The 22,088-nt window shown below is 39.0% G+C and overlaps 2 protein-coding genes and 2 long non-coding RNA genes across 10 annotated transcripts in view; 2 read left to right on the top strand and 2 right to left on the bottom strand.

Annotated features, from left to right (window-relative positions):
* Positions 1-5,085, top strand: part of LOC116554269 (protein FAM111A-like) — a 9,956-nt gene extending 4,871 nt beyond the window's left edge. The window contains exon 2 of one of the 2 annotated variants that reach the window (XM_032282111.1): positions 2,136-5,085. In XM_032282111.1, the coding sequence (XP_032138002.1) occupies positions 2,136-3,886 (1,751 nt within the window). In that variant the 3' untranslated portion in view covers positions 3,887-5,085. Of the gene's footprint in view, positions 1-2,131 lie in introns of both variants that reach the window. The other variant, XM_032282112.1, reaches the window with a different exon arrangement.
* The window catches only part of LOC116554280, a 25,206-nt gene extending 11,678 nt beyond the window's left edge, over positions 1-13,528 (bottom strand). The window contains exon 1 of the long non-coding RNA XR_004270147.1: positions 13,389-13,528. This is a non-coding gene — a long non-coding RNA (uncharacterized LOC116554280). The remainder of the gene's footprint in view (positions 1-13,388) is intronic.
* On the bottom strand, positions 10,404-12,157 carry LOC116554281. The gene is made up of 2 exons (XR_004270148.1): positions 12,069-12,157; positions 10,404-11,864 (listed from the first exon to the last, which is right to left on the bottom strand). It is a non-coding gene; the product is annotated as an uncharacterized LOC116554281 (long non-coding RNA).
* Positions 11,597-22,088, top strand: FAM111A (family with sequence similarity 111 member A). 6 transcript variants are annotated; one of them, XM_032282118.1, is made up of 5 exons: positions 11,597-11,676; positions 11,818-12,039; positions 13,292-13,321; positions 16,181-16,298; positions 19,139-22,088. In XM_032282118.1, exons 4-5 carry the CDS (start codon positions 16,218-16,220, stop codon positions 20,888-20,890), a joined length of 1,833 nt encoding a protein of 610 aa, XP_032138009.1. In that variant the 5' UTR covers positions 11,597-11,676; positions 11,818-12,039; positions 13,292-13,321; positions 16,181-16,217; the 3' UTR covers positions 20,891-22,088. The 6 variants fall into 6 exon arrangements, with proteins under 6 accessions (XP_032138009.1, XP_032138007.1, XP_032138005.1 ...); XM_032282116.1 differs by lacking the exon at positions 11,597-11,676 and having other exon boundaries at positions 11,839-11,926; XM_032282114.1 differs by lacking the exon at positions 11,597-11,676 and having other exon boundaries at positions 11,860-12,039; positions 16,143-16,298.

Here is a 22,088-nt window from a genome sequence, read left to right as displayed (position 1 = left end):
AAGAAAATCAAGTCCTTTTTTCATCCGCAGTGCATGTGACTGTGACAATGTATGTGCCTGTAATGCAGGCTTCTTTAGGCTGTAACTGGAAGCAGAATATTGTTACTTTGACTTTACTAATGACTAGCATAAGATGAGATCGTTTCTTAATTATCAAATTAGGAATTTACCTACTAAACGGAAGAAATCTGGCTGTGTTTCATATATGTACTTGTTTCTTTGTAAGAAATCGGTTATGTTTCTTCCCATGCATGTTTGTATGGGTGTGTGAGGGCATTTACAACGAGCATCCTCAATGCTTAGCAGGGTTCTCAACCAGCCTGCTTCTCACATTACCTCAACTGAGAACAGGTAGCTGCAGCAATAAAAGAATATACTCAAATCTCAATGGGTCTCTTAGAGCCATCCCTGATGAAATCTCACAATGACACCTGGAGAGCCACCCGGGCTCTCTTTTCCCACGGGCCGGCCGTCAGCATGGTGGGAAATCACTGAGGCGGCTGACTAATAGAGACAACAGCAGCATTTGCATATTCTGCTTTTGGAATTCTCTTGACATAATCCTTTTAGATTAACACATCAAGTGTCATTTAGATTTTTCTGTACAAGGTGTTCAAGTCACCACTCAGACTTTTGCTTTCAATTGTTTTCCAAAGATTTGAAATAACAAATAAACTTAATTTTCATTCATATGCCAAAAAAAATAAATAAATAAATACAAAGTTTACAAAAAAGAATATATACTTTAATCCAATGGAAAAAATAATTGCACTAGAAATTGCAATTTTGATACTTTATTTATTGATTATTATGTAGTCCTAGAAAAGACACCTATAAGAAAAACTTTCTGTATCTTAGTTTTTCCATCAAAGGGACAGAACCGTCATGTTTGTTCCTCTTTATTTTATAAAATTTTGGGATTAATTGATGTAATACAGAAATAATTTGAGGTTTGCATGATATATACTGGGTGAATAAATGTATTTATTATTACAAATAAGTATATTTTAACCAAACGATTAGTTAAATAATGATGATTTTGTTTAATATGTATTGCCTATAATAAATTGTGGTAGCTTATTGCTGAAGTCAGTATTTCAAGAACAAACTTTTGGCTGTATTTCATCATTGTCCTCAGAAAATATAAAAATTACATAGCTGAAGATAATAAACAAGACCTGAATTAACACTATTTCAGATACTAGTGGACTTCGTTCTTTTTTTGAGATGGAGTTTTGCTTTTGTTGCCCAGGCTGGAGTGCAATGGCGTGATCTCAGCTCACTGCAACCTCCACCTCTCAGGTTCAAGTGATTCTCCAGCCTCAGCCTCAGTAGCTAGGATTACAGGCACATGCCACCACACCCCGCTAATTTTTGTATTTTTAATAGAGACAGGGTTTCACTATGTTGGTCAGGCTGATCTTGAACTCCTGACCTCAGATGATCCACACGCCTCAGCCTCCCAAAGTGCTGGGATTGCAGGCATGAGCTACCATGTCCGGCCACTAGTGGACTTTTAAGAATTTGTGGTTTTGATGCACCTGGGAAAAACTTGTTTCTTCTCTCATATATATATTTTTTTTTTGAGACGGAGTTTCGCTCCTTACCCAGGCTGGAGTGCAACGGCGATCTCGGCTCACCGCAACCTCCGCCTCCTGGGTTCAAGCAATTCTGCTGCCTCAGCCTCCCAAGTAGCTGGGACTACAGGCACATGACCGTGCCCAGCTAATTTTTTGTATTTTTAGTAGAGACAGGGTTTCACCATGTTAACCAGGATGGTCTTGATCTCTTGACCTTGTAATCCACCCGCCTCGGCCTCCCAAAATGCTGGGATTATAGGCATGACCTACCTCGCCTGGCCCCCTCTCTCATATTTTTCAGAAAAAAAAAAAAAAAAAAAAAAAAAAAAAAGCACTACAGTAGTAGTATCAAGAGTTTATCTGACAGATGTTATGGGAAGCTCAGCTTTCATTCTGGGTCCCAAGTCAAACACTGATTTAATTCTATTCACTGGCCCTCATAGATTGGTTCTGAGTTTCTCATAGGAATTTTGTGAATTGCATACCTGAAAAGAGAAAAAAAAGACTAAGGTTGCAGTCAGAGTTTTAAAGTATCTAACATTTATTTTTAGGTCTCTAAAAAGCAAAAGATTAATCCCAGTACTTCTCAAATGAGGATGGTGTCTAGAGGCAGCCCAAGTGAAATAACTAATACCCATGCTCAAAGATTCCATTCACCTAAGAAAAATCCAGAAGACCAGACCATGCCCCAAAATCAGATAATACATGTTACCCTGGATGTAAACCACAGGAAAAACCAAAATATGAAATATGTGCTCCCACCCAGTGAGAATAATAGCTTATATATAGCTCTCAAGACTCTCCAGGCTGTCAGAAAAGAGATAGAAACTCACCAAGGCCAAGAAATCCTTGTGCATGGAGCAGAAGGAATCGAAGAGTACATAAACCTTGGAATGCCCCTCACTTGTTTTCCTGAAAAATGCCATGTGGTCGTTACCTTTTACAAAAGTAAAAGTAAGCAGAAGGAAAATAACCAAATACGTAGCTGGTGTGGCAAGGCATCGACTGAATGTGTCAAATTCTACATTCATGCAATTGGAATTGGGAAGTATAAAAGAAAAATTGTTAAATGTGGGAAGCTTCACAAAAAGGGTTGCAAACTCTGTGTCTATGCTTTCAAAGGAGAAACCATCAAGGATGCTCTGTGCAAGGATGGCAGATTTCGTTCCTTTCTGGAGAATGATGATTGGAAACTCATTGAAAACCATGACTCCATTTTAGAAAATACCCAGCCAGTTGATGAATTAGAAGGCAAACTCTTCCAGGTTGAGGTTGAGAACAGAACGCGTCCCAGTGAAGCAAGTCCTCAGAATCCTGAGTCAGAGAAAAGAAACACCTGTGTGTTGAGAGAACAAATCATATCTCAGTACCCCAGTTTGAAAAGAGAAAGTGAAAAAATCAGGGAAAACTTCAAGAAAAAAATGAAAAGAAAAAATGGGAAAACATTATTTAAATTGCATAGAACAAACTTTGGGAAAGTAACAAAAAGCTCTTACTCTGTAAAAGTAGTGAAACTTCTTGGACATCTCAGTGACTCAGTTGGGCACTTATACTGGGACGGTGCAACTACAGGTTGTGCCACCTGCTTTGTTTTTAAAGGATTGTTCATTTTAACTTGTCGACATGTAATAGATGACATTGTAGGAGAAGAAATAGAGCCAAGTAAGTGGGCAGACGTAATTGGTCAATGTGTAAGGGTAACATTTGGTTATGAAGAGCCAAACGAAAAGGAAACAAACTGCTTTTTCGTTGAATCTTGGTTTGAGATACATGATAAAGAGCTTGACTATGCTGTACTGAAACTGAAGGAAAATGGACAACAAGTACCTATGGAACTATATAATGGAATTGTTCCTGTGCCGCTTAGTGGGTTAATACATATTATTGGCCATCCATATGGAGAAAAAAAGCAAACCGATGCTTGTGTTGTGATCCCTCAGGATCAGCGAGCAAAGAAATGTCAGGAACGTATTCAGGCTAAAGAAGCAGAAAGTCCAGAGTATGTTCATATGTACACTCAAAGAAGTTTCCAGAAAATAGTTCACAACCCTGATGTGATTACCTATGACACTGAGTTTTTCTTTGGGGCTTCTGGCTCCCCAGTGTTTGATTCAAAAGGTTCATTGGTAGCCATGCATGCTGCTGGCTTTGCTTATGACTACCAACATGAGATTCGTAGTATTATCGAGTTTGGCTCTACTATAGAATCCATTCTCCTTGATATTAAGCAAAGACATAAACCATGGTATGAAGAGGTATTTGTAAGCCATCAGGATATAGAAATGATGAGTGATGAGGACTTATGAGAATTCAGTCTATTAGATTTAAAGGAATGGCTTATGGAGTTATTTTTCATAGGCATCTAAATTCCGAAATGATCAGTTTTATCCATAATAATACTATTAACCATTTCCTATCTGTCAGGCACCTTTTTAAGCACATGAAGAAATTAGTCCTAACAACACTGAGATGGACTATAACCTGCAATATTTTAAAGTCAAGCGAAGTGAAGAATAACAAGATTAAATAATAATCAGTTTCATGACACTGAAAGTAATGTAATCACTATTTTTTTCATCTTTTATATTTTTGTGTAAATTCATTTGCTACAGTGCAGGAATCAAAATTTGTTCATCTCATTATTCTCTACATCTGACATAAGGAAAGCAAGTGCTCAGCAAAATGTGAAGGTCACTCAGTAGCAAAAGTTGGGGTTGTCATTAATGCTAACTTAGGAGCTAAATGCTTGATTAGAAATGATCTCAGAATCTTTTAGAATTTCCAAAATCCTCATGTCACTGAAACTGTCAGAATACATGGGTCCTGAAATTCAGAAGACAATAGTCATTCTTCCCATGTTTATAGGCTATTAAGGCAAGGGATATCTTAAATATCATATTACTTTATTTAGATTTCTTCTATTCCAATTATGAATGTTATGTATTTCTCATTGTTTTACTTCTTCATGGTATTGTGAAGACTATATAGATGATTCAGCCAAGCCTGCAAATCTCCCTCATCTGGAATTCCACTGGACCCAATCTGTTTTCCATTGCCAGTGCCATGCTACTAAAGCCATACAGTATCAAGCACCCTCCATCTAGGTCCAGGGATATCACAGAAGAGGTGGGCATTTAAGATTGTAAGGGCTGGTTTCAAGGGGTGCAGTCCAGGAAAAAAGCCTGTTGCATTGCAAGGATGATGTCATCTTGAAGTGCAGCTGCCATGGTGACTGCTGTTTGACTCCTGCATACCAAGATATTCTGCAACAATGTCTTTAAACAATGCTGGTAGTACAGATAACCCCTCATAAAGATGCTTAGCTAACCTCCCCAGTGTTCAGGTGTTTCACAAGAAAGTCTGAGATGCGACCAGAGCTACACGTTTTGCCAAAAAGGCTTGCTATGTAAAGGGTATTTTCGGGAGGGTGAGTGCTGCCATTTAGTGGCTGCTGGAAACATTGCTTCTGTTTGTAAGTTCCTATTAAATGTTTCTTTCTGAGAAACTGTATTTGTCAGCCTCTTTCTTTGGCCTCTCGGCTTCTTTGGCCTTTGGGGGTAGGTTTGCACAGACTTGCTCACCATGGAACACCTGGAGACTTTTACTGAAGAATGGTATTAGAAACCAATATCTAAGTACTAGGTATGCTCATTGCTACTGGGGTGTTCTTTTTTTAGCCCCCTCAGCTGACAGGGCAAAGAAATATATGTGTGTATATTTACTCATATATGTATATGTACACATATGTGTAAATGCCTTTCTTATCTGTAAATCCCAACTCCAAACACTGAGACGCATGATGCCTGCCATTTCTCACACATTCACTTAATTGCTTAATCCACATATACATATATAGCAGTGTCAGAATTGTTAACTTCTACCTCAATGGGAAATAACTTTATCAACTAAAATGCAGTGCCTATGTGCAATTTCTGTGCTTGTAGTCTTACATACTCCATTCATTCCCAAAGTTATTTCAGTCACCATCTTGTTTCTCACCTCCTTCAGTGAGGTCATTTTACATGCTTATAATACAGTTATACATACATATAATAGTTAGATTCTCTTGTCACAGGGTGAATTCTTTCCTTTGATCTTTTGACCTCATTACTGAGTCCCAGATACTTCTTAACAGTATGAAAATGAACTAATACAAGTTCAAAGTTCCACAGATCTCTAGGTCAGGGGTAAAATGTCTCCAGTCTCTTTGCTAAAGCATAACAAGAGTGGCCTTTGCTCCAGTGTCAGGTAAGTTCCTCATCTCCATCTGAGAACCCCTCAGCCTGTACTTCATTGTCCGTATCACTCTCAGTATCTTGGTCAAAACCATTCAGCAAGTCTCTAGGAAGTTCCACACTTTCCCACATCTCCCTGTCTTCTTCTGAGCCCTACTGTTCCAAACTCTTCCCGTTACCCAGTCCCAAAGTTCCTTCCACATTTTCAAGTATCTTTGTAGCAGCGCCCCAAACTCCCGGTACCAATTTCCTGTATTAGTCTGTTTTCACAGTGCTATGAAGAAATACCCAAAGTTGGTAATTTATAAAGGAAAGAGGTTTAATTTACTCACAGTTCCAAACGGCTGGGAGGCCTCAGGAAACTTACAATCATGTAAAGTGGAAGCAAACAAGTCCTTATTCACAGGGTGGCAGGAGAGAGAAGAGTGTAGTGGGAATAACCCCTTATAAAACCATCAGATTTTATGAGAATTCACTCACTATCATGAGAACAGCATGAGGGAACCTTCCTGATGATCCAGTTGCCTCCCACCAAGTTCCTACCTTGACACTTGGGGGTTATGGGGCTTAAAATTCAAGATGAGATTTAGCTGGGTACCCAGACCCAAACCATATCAGTGTGGCTCTTTTGGGAACCTGACAATTTGGAAGAGATGGTTGAGTATCTGACCAGACATTTGAGTTAGAATCATGAAACTGGGGGAGGAAAAAGTTAAGAGTCTAAAGCTTGTCAAGTTGTAGGCAGCCTAGTAATTTTGGATGGGTAAAATGTTGTTGTACCCAAAGAATAAAAATATTCCATAAATATCCCAGCCTTCACAGGGGCACCAGTCAATTTGAAATCATCTCAATCCTGATTAGGTTAATATAATCTAGGATTACTAGTAGCCCCCACCCAGCTGCCTCCAAAAATTAATGGTAAAGTCTCTTTTGAAGAAGGTTTTATCATCCTGGGTTTCTAAGTTTTCCTACAAGACAAAATTTGCTAGAGAAAAATGAATGTAAATCTCCAACTTTTATAAAAAGGTAAGGAGCTTTTATTGGCAAAATTAATCAAGAAAGACAGTTGAAATGTAGATTTAATGAGAAAAATGTGACAGTATTCTATTCAATACTAAAATGGGAGATACATATTTTAACTATAAGCATTTACCTATAAGCCCGTTCAAGGGCTCACAGAGTTCACTGAAGTGATGAGCCTTCTTTCTTCATTACTTCCTGAATAGCAGAGCATTAGGTCCCACTCTCAGTATGAGACTCATTTTTTCACTACCAGACCATGTGAATTGACATTTCCTGTTTTAGATTTTATTGAAACTAAAAGAAACAACTGTACAACCAAAGGTAAAGTATAACTTTAACAAAAATTTTATCTTTAGACACTTTCATGAAGCCATGGGTTCTCTTATTAAATGCTGGAACCCAGTACTCCTCCTGCTACCACACACATTAAAGATTTCAAATCCCCTGATCCTACTATTGCAAATAAATCTCCACTGAGTTATGCCTGGAAGTGTTTAATAGGGTATATCAGTTGCAAAAACTTATCTTTAAATAGCATGCAAATAAGGAGAGCCCTTATAGTCTCCAATTCTGAAAGCCCTGTCACATCACTGCTTGAGCTTATGACTTGTGCTCTATGACCTGTGCCTCCATCCTTCTGAACCAAAGATGGGTCCCACAGGATGTACCAGACACACAGTGGTTTGGAGTGGTTATAGTAAGATTCATTTGCCATTTAAATGTTAGGTAAAATTCATCACTGGAATGTTCGGGAACTGGGCACATACACCCTGGAATTTTACAACAGCAAATAGATCTGAATTTGGAATCTGTATCTCAAATGTTATCACCTCTGTGACAGCATCCCTGAAGCCCTCTCTGTGCTACCACTGCAGCATGTTCACTTCTGTATTATGGTTATAACTTTTTTTTTTTTTAACTTCTACTCACCTACTAGATTGTGACTTGATGGTGAGGACAATGTTATATTTATCTTAGCAGTCCCAATGCTTGACACTATATCTGGCATGCACAAAAAATTTCCTCCAAAAAGACTGAATAAAACTTTTAAAAGGGTACTTTAGGTTTACGGTCATAGACATAAATTACTGGAAGAAAACAGCTATCTATTGAGCACATTAGAGAGACTGGTGTTCCAACAGCTACATGGAGTGGAGCCATACAAACCAGCTAAAGGTGAGGACCTCCAGGTGGGGCTTCTCCAGTACTTTGTCTTTGCTGCATGATTGCTGTGGGCTGCATCCAACCTTGTAAAGCCAGCCAAGAATTTTTCCAACATTTTCTTTCTGTTTTTTTTTCTGTTGTTGTTCTTAATTTTTTTTTTTTTCTTGAAGACAGAGTCTCACTCTGTCACCCAGGCTGGGGTGAAGTGGTGCAATCTTGGCTCACTGAAACTTCCATCTCCCACGTTCAAGCGATTCTCATGCCTCAGATTCCTGAGTAGCTGGGGCTGCAGGTGCGCACCACCATGCCCGGCTAGGCTAACTTTTTGTTTTTATTTTTGGTAGTGACGGGATTTGGCCATATTGCCCAGACTGGCCTCAAACTCCTGAGCTCAGGCAATCCGCCTGCCTCAGCTTCCCAAAGTGCTAGGATTGCAGGCATGAACCACTGCGCCCAGCCAATTTCTTCATTCTTAGGCTAAATCTGTGAGGGACACACTTTTTCCAACATTAGCTGCAAAGGGTTTTTCCTCTGAACTTAAGTCACCGTCAGTAAGTAGGTTTTTTTTCTCTTTCTTGCGCTTTTGTTTGCTTGTTTGTTGTTTTGTTTTGATTTGGGAAAACCCATTTCTTGATAGTAAGAAATTACTTTTTACATGCAAGGTCAAACCATGGGATGAATTTTCTTCCACACCTATATAAACTTTTTTATTCCTGCCTCTGACTGTAAATAGTCGCACAGTTAAAAGCAGAATGGACTTAATGGAGTATCATTTGTATTTATAATTCCTGTATTTGTAATTCTGCTACAGAAATGAATTCTGTTATACTCAAAATTTACACTGTTATTTGACTTCTTGAAAACCATGTAAAAATAATGCTCTTGTGGCTTTTCATAGGTTTATAGTCTATAAACATTAATTTTAATCAATAATTCATATCATTTATGATTTTTATTATGGGAAACAGATAACCATAAAACACATAAACATAATTATTTTGTGACAGATGGTGTGTTTGGAGTGTTTACTATCACCCTTCAATATGATACCCTGGCTGGAAAATATTGGTTTGATAATGCACCTTTAAGAAATTATATAAAATACGTAAAAGTATATAACCTTATACACATTTTTAAAACAAGGCCTTGTAGAAAAAAGATTATACTATGCATGAAGATGTTTTGCTTTCTATTATTATTTGAATTTATTTTAAAAGCCATTGGTGCTCTGTTTATATATATAAGTAAAGCGAGCCCTTCTAGTCTCCAATTCTGAAAGCCCTGCTTTCAGAATATCGCTGCTTGAGCTTTACTATGACCTGTGCCTCCATCCCTCTGAACCAAAGATGGGTGCCACAAGAGGTACCAGACACACAGTGGTTCCGAGTGGTTATAGTAAGATTCATTTGCCATCTAAATGTTAGGTAAAATTCATTGGTGCAATGTTCAGGAACTGGGCACATAGACCCTGGTGGTTTACATATTTATATATATAAACATATATTTATATATATAAACATATATATATATATATACACATAAACAGAGCAGCAGAATAATGGACTCTAGCTCCATCCATGTCCCTGCATAGGACATGATCTCATTATTTTTTATGGCTGTATAGTATTCAATGGTATAATCCGTTTTCTTTATCCAGTTTACTATTAACAGGCATTTAGGTTGTTTCTTTGCTGTTGTGAATGTCAGGTCTCCATATGCAGCCTGGAGCCTGAAAGTCTGAAGTCCTGCTTGCTTTGGCTGATGATCTCCCACCCGCCCACCTGCATTCACCATTGTCCCTGATTGCCCAGCAGAGCTTCCCCAGACAAGCCCCCCTCACCCAACCCGGACATCTTAACTGTTCTTATGATCATGTGAATACCTCTCACCCATCCTGCCATCTTAACTGCTCTTCTGCCTCACCCCACCCGCCGTTGTAACTTAACTTGTGGTCATGTACACTCCTTGCCCCTACCCTCACCACTGTAACTGATCTTACTCTGCAATGCCCCCACCCCCTATGAAACTACCCCAACCTATAAAGCCAATTCCCACCTTACCCACTTCGCCTGTCCTTTCTCGGATTTGGCCCGCTTGCACCCAAGCAAGAAATAAAACGGCCTTGTTGCCCACACAAAGCCTGCTTGGAAGATCTCTTTATTAAATGTATTTAATATTCGGTACCATTGGACGCGAATAACAGTGAACAGTGCTGCAAGGAACATACATGTTCATGTGTCTTTATGACAGAATGATTTATAGTCCTTTGGGTCTATACCCAGTCATGGGACTGCTGGGTTGAATGGTAATTCTGTTTTTAGGTCTTTGAGGAAATGCCACACTACTTTCCACGATGGTTGAGCTAATTTGCACTTCCACCAAGTGTATAAGCATTCCTTTGGAAACAAATTTTATCAGTGTATTCAATTTTTTTTTTTTTTTTTTTTTTTTTAGTATATTCAATTCTTAACACCCGTGTTTTAGACTGTTAAGCCTATCGGCCTTTAGTCACTATTTCCTTACAAATTGAAATGTAAAAGAGGCAAAAAAGAAAGAAGGAAGAAGGGAGGGGGGAGGGAGAAAAGAGAGAGAGAAAGACAAAAAAAGATGGAAGGAGAAAAGAAAAGGAAGGAGAGAAGAAAAGAAAGAAAGAAGGAAAGAGAAAGAAAGAAAAAGAAGGAAAGGAAGGAAGGAAGGTAGGAAGGAAGGAAGGAGAGAGAGAAAATTGTCTCTGGGGTAGAACTATTGCTGCTACTGTTTGGATACTGGGTACTAGCTGAGATTACCCTTTCTGAATGTAGAATGCACAAGATTCCAAAAGTGGGTCTCATAGAAAAAGTCTGCATTCAAATATTTTTTAAGGTTACTCTATCCAAAACCCAGAGAACCCACAGAAGATGAAGCAGTAATTTTAGCTTCTTTTGGTGTACTGTACAGGCATTTAAGGCCAATTCCCATGTGTTTTGTAGTTACTAACAAACCTTTCAAACATATTAGTTTATATAAATCATATACTCCTCTATCAATTGCATAAAAGTTGTCCCCTTTGTGACCCTGATCCCCTTCTCCAATATCCAGCTATTCAGAACACAGGTCTTTAAACACCAGGCTGCCTTGCAAAACCTCTCCAATCTTCTTTGATCTTCAGCTTTGAGACGCAAATTCCTAGAGCGCATATCATCTTCATCATACCATAAAAGTCTGCACATATTGAACGTTTTGAAGAATCGATTTATGACAAGGGCGTTTACTCTTCCTGCCTCCATGGCTTCTTCGTGATTGACCTAGTCGCAGGGCCTATCCCACCTGCTGGGCATGCCGGGGACCCCTGGGAAGTGCCTGAATCTCCCCACCCACCGAGCTAGCCTCAGGGCCTCCTGTGTGCACAGGAGATGGCGCGCTGCAGAAAACAGCCTGGTGCCTCCGCGCCTCCTCCCCAGCCGTGATTTATAGAAGGGGACAGCCACATTCCTGCGCCCCGACTTCCACCTCCGCTTCTCTAGCGCGAGACTCAAGCTGACACAGTGGCTCTGCCGCCAGCGTCCCAGCTCCTCCCACTCCTGAGTTGCGCTTTCCCGCTCCCTCTCCAGCCCTGCCCAGCCCAACCTACCGGAAAGTAGGACGCTTTCGCTTTCCATTACTCCGGACTGGGCAAACCGGGAGAATAGAAGCAGGCAAGGACCGCCGTGGGCAGCGGGCCCAGTGAGACAGGGTCATGCTCGCGGCGTCAAGGAGGAGCGCTGTGCCTGGGTAAGGTTGGCGCACTCCCTCGGCCTCGCCTTCCCAATCACTCTTTTCTATAAGCACGCCGGCAGGTGTCCCCAGCGCAGCCAATCCGCCTCCGCAGTAGGTGAGTTGCTGTCTAGAGAGAGAAGACAAACTCCAGTATCTTTAAGTCCATTGGCCAGACGAGCCATTCGGTAGGTGGGTTCTATTCTCCGACCGAAGTGCTGGATCCCACGGAACTGGAGGGGAAAGTGCCTAAAAGTCACGAGTGCAGGCTTCTGAGACTTGGTGGGAACGGACCTTCCTCTTAGGTGAGTTACTTTTTGGTTCTGGGGCTGACTTGGAATTTTGTACTGCAAGTGGTGTGTAGATGTAGCTACCTGAGGCCCCCGGAACAGCCAGTCTCTCCGCTTTTCCAGCGGTCCATAGAAGCAAAAGAAAGGAGAGATGGCGGTTTAGGTGGGAAGAGACGTGGCTGATTTAAAAGTGAAAGAAAGTAACCAATTGGTTGGCAGACAACGGTTCCCAAAAGGCGGGCGATTCAAACTCCTCGCGCCACCTGCTCTGTTTCCCGCCCAGCTGGAGCTCTGGAGTCTTTGCTTCCTCAAAGAGGGAACCTGCTTTGAGCGCTGGATTCCAGGCCGAGTGCTGCCAAGGCGCGCAGTGAGCCAGCATACAGGGCCCTGCTCTTCAGGGTGCGGGCGCGGCCGCGGCGGGCTCAAGTCCAGGCTGGGAGGGGAAGGAGCTGGATGCCCGGAAGCCAGGGTCTGACTGCGCCACCCATCTGAGGAGCCCGGAGGACACAGATTTTATTTCGGTGGTGCTGCTAGTCCCCTTGTGTGCTGTGGGGAGTGGGGCGGTGTGGTGGGATTGGAAGAGGCTTAGAGTTAGCCTCAACCTCTGCCCCTGGAAAGGCAGAAAGGGTGGCGGGGTTGGGGTGGGGAGAAGCAGGAAGAGGAGGGTGAAGGAGGAGAGGACAGGAAGAGAAGCAGAGAGTGGGGAGCAGAGAGAGAAGGTAGGAGAGATGAGAGACAGACAGATTCCTAAGGGGAGCTGTCAGGTAGGCTGGACATGGACCCCATGGGACAGGCTGCTCTGCTTTATCCCTTTACTGTAGGAAGTCAAGCAAGTCCTTAAGGTAAGTAGAACTTTGACCTCAAGCACAAAACAGGGGTTGGAATAGGATAGCTAAGGGCACTTTATATTTTGATATAACCTGATTCATCCTGAATACTGAAAACAATGTAGGGAGAGGGAAGATATTGGAGTGGTTTCTTAACCTCTTGCCCATTTCCACCATGATTGCTCAAGTACATGCAAAATTCATGTTTCCTTCTGCTCATTTTATTTTCCTTTTTTAGTCTGTCTGTTAATCATTCCTAAAGCACCTGGATCCTCTCTCAAGCTTCATAAAATGAGACATCATTAACAGACACAGTGAATCCCCAGATTTTCCTAATAGTTGGGCAACTATTCTTAACGGTTGGGCAAGTTCCTGCATTTAAGAATCTTGCAACATAGCCTACTTCTGCAATTATATATTTTCTATTTTAATTTTCCTAGGTTCTCTGCTGTTTAAAGAGTACCCCGGTGGTAAGTGTATTGATACTGATAACATTTATATCACCTTTCTATTTTGCTAGATTATTTACTGGGGAACCTATTACATACAGACCAGTGTTTTAAGGGCTTTGCATGTAATATATATGTATATGTATATATACACACACGTACATGTATGTATATGTATATATATACTTTTTTTGAGACACAGTCTCGTTGTGTTGCTCAGGCTGGATTGTAGTGGTTTGATCTTGGCTCACTGCAACCTCTGCCTCCCAAGTTCAAACCATTCTCCTGCCTCTGCCTCCCAAGTAGCTGGGATAACAGGCACCCACCACCATGCCTAGCTAGTTTTTATATTCTTAGTAGAGAAAGGTTTTCACCAGGTTGGCCAAGCTGGTCTTGGACTCCTGACCTCAAGTGATCCACCAGCTTTGGCCTCCCAAAGTTCTGGGATTACACGCATGAGCCACTGTGCCAAGCCCACGTTGTATTTCTTAATCTTCACAACAAGGTTGATTCCCATCTTAGGGTGAGGAAAATGAAGGAAAAATAGTTAATTAATATGCCCGAGGTCATGCAGTTAGTAAGTGGCTACCTGATATTTGAACTCAGATGGTCTTAGAAGTTCTAACATTGTTTTAGCACTTCCGTATTTCTTATCTTGTTTGGAATTATTGCTTCTTTTTACAAACAAGAAACTGAGGCTCAGAAAGGCTAAATGAATTTCCTTAGTCGTTCACTGACAGTAAACTAGAGAACCAGGACTCTTGCTCCATAGTGGAACGGTTACGAGGGTAAACATAACTTTTAGATAACTCCCATTTAACAAGAAATATAGGGGCTAGAACATAAGTTAAGCAACGACCCAGAAGGTGAACATTGTATAGAAACAATTTCACTGTTCTCTTCAACAAATCAATGCTTTTTCTACCATAAGATAAGACATATAAAGGAAACTGTGTACCTCAGCTGGATCTTGGTGTGAGTAAATCAGTATTATGATTATGTAAAGAAAAAGTATTTAATTTTAGAGATGGGAAGTGACCATTAGAGTTTCAATGTCATGATGTCTCTAGCTGTAACATAAATAATCTAGTAAAATAAAAGGACAGTGTTAGGGTAGCCAAACCCAGGTTTAGCAACTCACACCTCAAAAGCCAAACATGAGAAATGAGAGTTGGTGGGACGAAAAGCAGATTCCTTCAGAGGGCAAGCCAGCAAACTGAGAATATGGTAGAATAGCATCCCAAAGTTAGTGCAAGATTTGGGCTCTTTATGTTAAAGGCATGGGAAACAGAAAGGAGTTACAATCAAGAGGTGACCATTGACTGCAGACATGAGCACCATCATGAGTCAAAGAAGGTTGGGAATGTCTTTGTCCTGATGTTCCAATGAGCCTTGATTTGTTGGAGAGAACAGATAAACTGTCTGTATAGAATGTCGATTTCCTGGGCTGTTTACATGTGTTATTGTTTGACTTATGTTCTAGCCCCTGTGTTTCTTTTCAAATGGAAGTTATCCAAAGATTCTCCAGGTCACAACGCTCCTAGAAATCTTTAGCAACACATAGCTGTTTACATACTGTACTTTCCCTTTAATCCCAGAGTTAGTTTTCAAAATCACATGACTACTGTTTTTACATATTAAATCTCTGCTCTAAAATTAACCTAGCCTCTATGCATGAATGGGAAAAGGCCTCCTTGAACAAAAATAGTTAGATTTTTTAGTTCTTCTACTGTTTCACTATTATATATGTTGATTTAAAAAATGAACAGAGGTTCATTATACCATTCTCTCTTTTTCCTGTAATAAATTGTTCGTACTAAAAAGTCTTGAAAGTATGTTCTCTCAGTTTTATGACCTTGAGTAAAAGTTTAAGCTCTCTGGGTGTTCAAGCTCTTTATCCGTAAAGTGAGATGAATAATACCTATCTCATAGGGTTGTAAGAATTACATGAAGTAGTTGATGAAAAGCATTTAGAACACGGCATGGTATACCATATCCCTACTCCATTCATTTATTGAATGTATTTTTACAAATGTATCTTTTCCAAGGGCTTTGCATGTGCCAGACATTGTTTTAGATATTGAGGTACTAAGGATAGACATGGCTGCTCTCCTCAATGGTATTTATCTTTCTAGTGGTAATTATTACTATTGAAGGTATCGCTATTTTATTTAAAGTTTGTTTATCTCTTTTTTAGGGAGACATCAGAGGAAAGATAGAAGGAAAATACCTCTTTAAACAAAAATATCTAAAGCAGTAACTAAGGTTTCTGACTATCATTCTGGGCAAACGTCCCAGATTTCTTTTTAAAATCTCATTCCAAATTTCTTTCATGAGCTCTTTCCTCACCACTTCCCTGTAATTTTATCTTCCTTTGCCATCTTCATCTTAAACGGAGACCAGATTTTAACATCAATGTAACTAGAACACCTTTTTGAAATTTCCAACTGAAAATTATTCTGTAAGGTATTTATACCTCCATTGAATTCCATCTCTGCCACGTAGCTCTGCCTTTGACAGCTCATCCACCTTCTCTAAGATATACTTTCTGTCAGCAAAGTGTTGATATACCTAATTTTCCTGGTATCTATGGGAACTTGCAACTAGAGATGATTTTCATAAAGTGTTTAGTATGATTTTCATAAAGTGTTTATTATAACTTTCATAAAGTACCTGACACACAGTGTTCTTGAAAAGAGAGCTTTTATTGTTGGGGTGATTATAGTTGGTGAATAAACTATTTGCTAAGGTGACATCTCCAGGGAGAGCAAGGCTGGAGTTCAACAGGAAAGGTGGGACATAGGATATCAGCTAATCTTTTCCTCTGTACAATTAATGACAGCTTTGAAGATACTATATAACTTGAAAATTTGAAGTTAGTGTTTCAGCTGAACCATCCATTCATCTTCAAGCCATCATGAGCTGTAAGAAGCGGAGGTCACAGAAGCACTCAGTCAGTGAAAAATGTAATATGAAAATCGAGCACTATTTTTCTCCGGTATGTCTGTAAATTCTACTTATGTAATATAGTCGTCTCTTGATACCTCTGTGGGATTTGTTCCAGGACATCCCTTGGATACCAAAATCCATGAATGCTTAAGTCCTTTATATAACATGGCATATTATTGACATATAATGTATCATACGCTCCCGTATACTTTAAATCATCTTTAGATTATTTATATTACCTAATACAAGGTAATTGCTATATAAAATGTTGATATACTATGTTGCTTAGGGAACAATGACAAGTATGTGTGTGTGTATATATACATATATATATGTGTGTGTGTGTGTATATATATATATATATATATTTAGTTCAGGTAAATTTCCTGAAACTTTTCAATTAAAAATATCCCTGAATATTTTCCATCTGCAGTTGGTTGAACTCGTAGATACAGAACCCATGGATACTGAAGCCTGACTGTTTACCAATATTAGACTTAGCTATCCTTGACATTGGATTTTATAGTTCTTCTTGCCAATAAATTACCTTGTGTGTTGGGAATATTAAATAAGTTAAAATCATTTTTACTTATTTTATCTATTTTGGGGGTAGCACGGAGAAGGGAGTTGTAATATATATCTTGGCTATATCAAAGCAGTCTTTAATAAAAAACTATTGTCATATTCCTTGAAAAACAACAAAATAAATTCAATACAATATGTCACAGTAAACTATGTAATAAACCAAAACAAATACTATTTCATAGCATGAAAACATATACCATTTGAAATATGACTGATATATTCAATCATAATTATAAGCTACATTTGAATACAGTTTATAAAACAATGTTTTATGTATTTGTTCTTATCATAACCTCGTTAGGCAGTTAGGAAGAATTCTGACAAATCTTCAATTTGTTTATTGGAGGAGAGAGGGAAAGTGAGTCGTTGCTTGAGGCAGGAATGAAGTGAGACTTGGAGTTAAGTTTAATGCCATGTAGTTGGGCCTTTTTCTATTGATTGGGCTCTGTTATCATATCAAACCATTGTATCTTTCCCTAAGTCTAAAACACTCTTTGAATTTATCAAGAAAAAAGGTAGAGGAATGCTAAGCATTTGAGTGTGAAGCTTACAATTTCTCAACTTGTTTTCTTTTGTCCTGATTCTGGAAAACTAGAATATATCTAAAAAGTCTAAGGCAAACTTGGTTATGTTTTTTTCTGCCCTACTCCATACAGAGCTAATTACTGTATCCTATTCCTCTTCCCCTTTCAGAAGGGTCTATATCTGCCCAAGAATCATTTGAATAAATAGGAAGTTTATTATAGTATTCCAATAGGGTACATGACAAAGATGTTTCTGACAGCATTAGACTGAAGGAATGCTCGTTTATATGCATACCCAGAGTAAATCTCTATTAGCTTAAGTCCATTTTATTTATTTATTTTTGATCTGCAATATTAGTATAAAGAAGGAAAACAAATGTTAATATATTATGTGTTAGTCACTGTGCTAGGTATTGCCATACAATAATGCTATACTTAATCTTTACAATATTTCTGTCATTGTTATTCCCATTGGTAGTAAGGGGCGTGGCTGGCATATGAACCTACATCAGCTGGTACCCATGCCATGATGAATATGACTTGGGGAAAATATGTCTTTTAGACATAGGAAACAGATACTCTAATTTTTCATCGAGATTCAACTATTTGATTAGTCCTCTTTATTTAATTCCTCTCCCCAACTCCACCTGTTTCTTACGATAATGCCCTACAAAAATGGCAATCATAAATACAAAGTTTACAAAAAAGAATATATACACTAGTCCAATGGAAAAAATAATTGCACTAGAAATTGCAATTTTGATATTCACTTTATTTATTGGTTATTATGTGGCCCTAGAAGATACCTTCAAAAAAACTTTCTGTGCCTTAGTTTCTCCATCAAAAGGACAGAACAGTCATGTTTGTTCCTCTTTATTTTATAAAATTTCGGGATTAGTTGATATCCTAGAGAAAATAATTTGAGTTTTCATGATATATGCTGGGTGAATCAAAGTATTTATTACTACAAATAACTACACTATAACCAAACGATTAGTTAAATAATCATGATTTTGTTTTATATGTAATGCCTATAATAAATTATTTTAGCTTATTGATGAATTCAGTATTTCAAGAACAAATTTTTGGCTGTAATTCATCATTGTCCTCAGAAAATATGAAAATTACGTAGCTGAAGATATTAAAGAAGACCCGAAATAACACTATTTTGAATACTAGTGGACTTTTTTTTTTTTTGAGTTGGAGTTTCACTTTTGTTGCCCAGGCTGGAGTGCAATGGGGCGATCTCGGCTCACTGCAACCTCCACCTCCCAGGTTCAAGTGATTCTCCAGCCTTTGCCTCCCGAGTAGATGGGATTATAGGCATGTACAACCACACCCAGCTAATTTTTGTATTTTTAGTAGAGATAGGGTTTCACCCTGTTGGTTAGGCTGCTTTTGAACTCCTGACCCTCAGGTGATCCGCCTGCCTCAGCCTACCAAAGTGTTGGGATTGCAGGCATGAGCCACCATGCCCAGCCACTAGTGGACATTTAAGAACCTCTGTTTTTGATGCACCTGGGAAAAAATTGTTTCTTCCCTCACATTTCTTAGAAAAATTCACTAGTATAGTAGTATCAAGAGTTTGTCTCACAGCTGTTATGGGAAGCTCAGCTTTCATTTTGGATCCCAAGTCAAACACTGATTTAATTCTATTCGCTGGCCCTTTTAGATCGGTTCTGAGTTTCTCATAGTACTTTTATGAATTGCATAACTGAAAAGAGAACCAAAAGACTAGGGTTGCATTCAGAGTTTTAAAATATCTAACATTTATTTTTAGGTCTCTAAGGAGCAAAATAATCTGAGTACTTCTCAAATGAGGATGGTGTCTAGATGTGGCCCAAGAGACATAACTAATACCCAGGCTCAACAATTCCATTCACCTAAGAAAAATCAAGAAGACCAGACCATGCCCCAAAATAAGATAATACATGTTACCCTGGATGTAAATCACAAGAAAAACCAAAAAATGAAACATAGGCTCACACATAATGAGAATGGTAGTTTATATATGGCTCTCAACACTCTCCAGGCTGTCAGAAAAGAGATAGAAACTCATGAAGGCCAAGAAATGCTTGTGCGTGGTGCAGAAGGAATCGAAGGGTACATAAACCTTGGAATGCCCCTCACTTGTTTTCCTGAAAGATGCCATGTGGTCATTACATTTTCCCAAAGTAAAAGTAAGCAGAAAAAAGATAACCAAGTATTTGGCCGGCATGACAAGACATCAACTGACTGTGTCAAATTCTACATTCATGCAATTGGAATTGGGAAGTATAAAAGAAAAATTGTTAAATGTGGGAAGCTTCACAAAAAGGGGTACAAACTCTGTGTGTATGCCTTCAAAGGAGAAACCATCAAGGATGCTCTGTGCAAGGATGGCAGATTTCGTTCCTTTCTGGAGAATGATGATTGGAAACTCATTGAAAACCATGACTCCATTTTAGAAAATACCCAGCCAGTTGATGAATTAGAAGGCAAACTCTTCCAGGTTGAGGTTGAGAACAGAACGCGTCCCAGTGAAGCAAGTCCTCAGAATCCTGAGTCAGAGAAAAGAAACACCTGTGTGTTGAGAGAACAAATCATATCTCAGTACCCCAGTTTGAAAAGAGAAAGTGAAAAAATCAGGGAAAACTTCAAGAAAAAAATGAAAAGAAAAAATGGGAAAACATTATTTAAATTGCATAGAACAAACTTTGGGAAAGTAACAAAAAGCTCTTACTCTGTAAAAGTAGTGAAACTTCTTGGACATCTCAGTGACTCAGTTGGGCACTTATACTGGGACGGTGCAACTACAGGTTGTGCCACCTGCTTTGTTTTTAAAGGATTGTTCATTTTAACTTGTCGACATGTAATAGATGACATTGTAGGAGAAGAAATAGAGCCAAGTAAGTGGGCAGACGTAATTGGTCAATGTGTAAGGGTAACATTTGGTTATGAAGAGCCAAACGAAAAGGAAACAAACTGCTTTTTCGTTGAATCTTGGTTTGAGATACATGATAAAGAGCTTGACTATGCTGTACTGAAACTGAAGGAAAATGGACAACAAGTACCTATGGAACTATATAATGGAATTGTTCCTGTGCCGCTTAGTGGGTTAATACATATTATTGGCCATCCATATGGAGAAAAAAAGCAAACCGATGCTTGTGTTGTGATCCCTCAGGATCAGCGAGCAAAGAAATGTCAGGAACGTATTCAGGCTAAAGAAGCAGAAAGTCCAGAGTATGTTCATATGTACACTCAAAGAAGTTTCCAGAAAATAGTTCACAACCCTGATGTGATTACCTATGACACTGAGTTTTTCTTTGGGGCTTCTGGCTCCCCAGTGTTTGATTCAAAAGGTTCATTGGTAGCCATGCATGCTGCTGGCTTTGCTTATGACTACCAACATGAGATTCGTAGTATTATCGAGTTTGGCTCTACTATAGAATCCATTCTCCTTGATATTAAGCAAAGACATAAACCATGGTATGAAGAGGTATTTGTAAGCCATCAGGATATAGAAATGATGAGTGATGAGGACTTATGAGAATTCAGTCTATTAGATTTAAAGGAATGGCTTATGGAGTTATTTTTCATAGGCATCTAAATTCCGAAATGATCAGTTTTATCCATAATAATACTATTAACCATTTCCTATCTGTCAGGCACCTTTTTAAGCACATGAAGAAATTAGTCCTAACAACACTGAGATGGACTATAACCTGCAATATTTTAAAGTCAAGCGAAGTGAAGAATAACAAGATTAAATAATAATCAGTTTCATGACACTGAAAGTAATGTAATCACTATTTTTTTCATCTTTTATATTTTTGTGTAAATTCATTTGCTACAGTGCAGGAATCAAAATTTGTTCATCTCATTATTCTCTACATCTGACATAAGGAAAGCAAGTGCTCAGCAAAATGTGAAGGTCACTCAGTAGCAAAAGTTGGGGTTGTCATTAATGCTAACTTAGGAGCTAAATGCTTGATTAGAAATGATCTCAGAATCTTTTAGAATTTCCAAAATCCTCATGTCACTGAAACTGTCAGAATACATGGGTCCTGAAATTCAGAAGACAATAGTCATTCTTCCCATGTTTATAGGCTATTAAGGCAAGGGATATCTTAAATATCATATTACTTTATTTAGATTTCTTCTATTCCAATTATGAATGTTATGTATTTCTCATTGTTTTACTTCTTCATGGTATTGTGAAGACTATATAGATGATTCAGCCAAGCCTGCAAATCTCCCTCATCTGGAATTCCACTGGACCCAATCTGTTTTCCATTGCCAGTGCCATGCTACTAAAGCCATACAATATCAAGCACCCTCCGTCTAGGTCCAGGGACTATCACAGAAAAGGTGGGCATTTAAGATTGTAAGGGCTGGTTTCAAGTGGTGCAGTGTAGGAAAACAGCCTGTTGCATTGCAAGGGTGATGTCATCTTGAAGTGCAGCTGCCATGGTGACTGCTCCTTGACTCCTGCGTACCAAGATATTCTGCAGCAATGTCTTTAAACAATGCCGGTAGTACAGATAACCCCTCATAAAGATGCTTAGCTAACCTCCCCAGTGGTCAAGTGTTTCACAAGAAAGTCTGAGATGTGACCAGCTACATGTTTTGCCAAAAAGGCTTGCTATATAAAGGATATTTTGGGGAGGGTGAGTGCTGCAATTTAGTGGTTGCTGGAAACATTGCTTCTGTTTGTAAGTTCCTATTAAATGTTTCTTTCTGAGAAA

This window comes from Sapajus apella, unplaced genomic scaffold (assembly GCF_009761245.1).
Source record: "Sapajus apella isolate SASKATOON/1434 unplaced genomic scaffold, GSC_monkey_1.0 scaffold14, whole genome shotgun sequence".
Taxonomy (NCBI): Eukaryota; Metazoa; Chordata; class Mammalia; order Primates; family Cebidae; genus Sapajus; species Sapajus apella.
The sequence above is the reverse complement of the archived record's forward strand: the minus strand, read 5'-3'. Positions and strand labels throughout refer to the sequence as shown.

Excerpts from the sequence above, each read along its gene's own strand:
- FAM111A (XM_032282118.1), top strand. The coding sequence starts at position 16,218 with ATGAGCTGTAAGAAGCGGAGGTCACAGAAGCACTCAGTCAGTGAAAAA. Across the intron at positions 16,299-19,138 it reads TCGAGCACTATTTTTCTCCG|GTCTCTAAGGAGCAAAATAA; the intron begins GTATGTCTGTAA and ends ATTTATTTTTAG.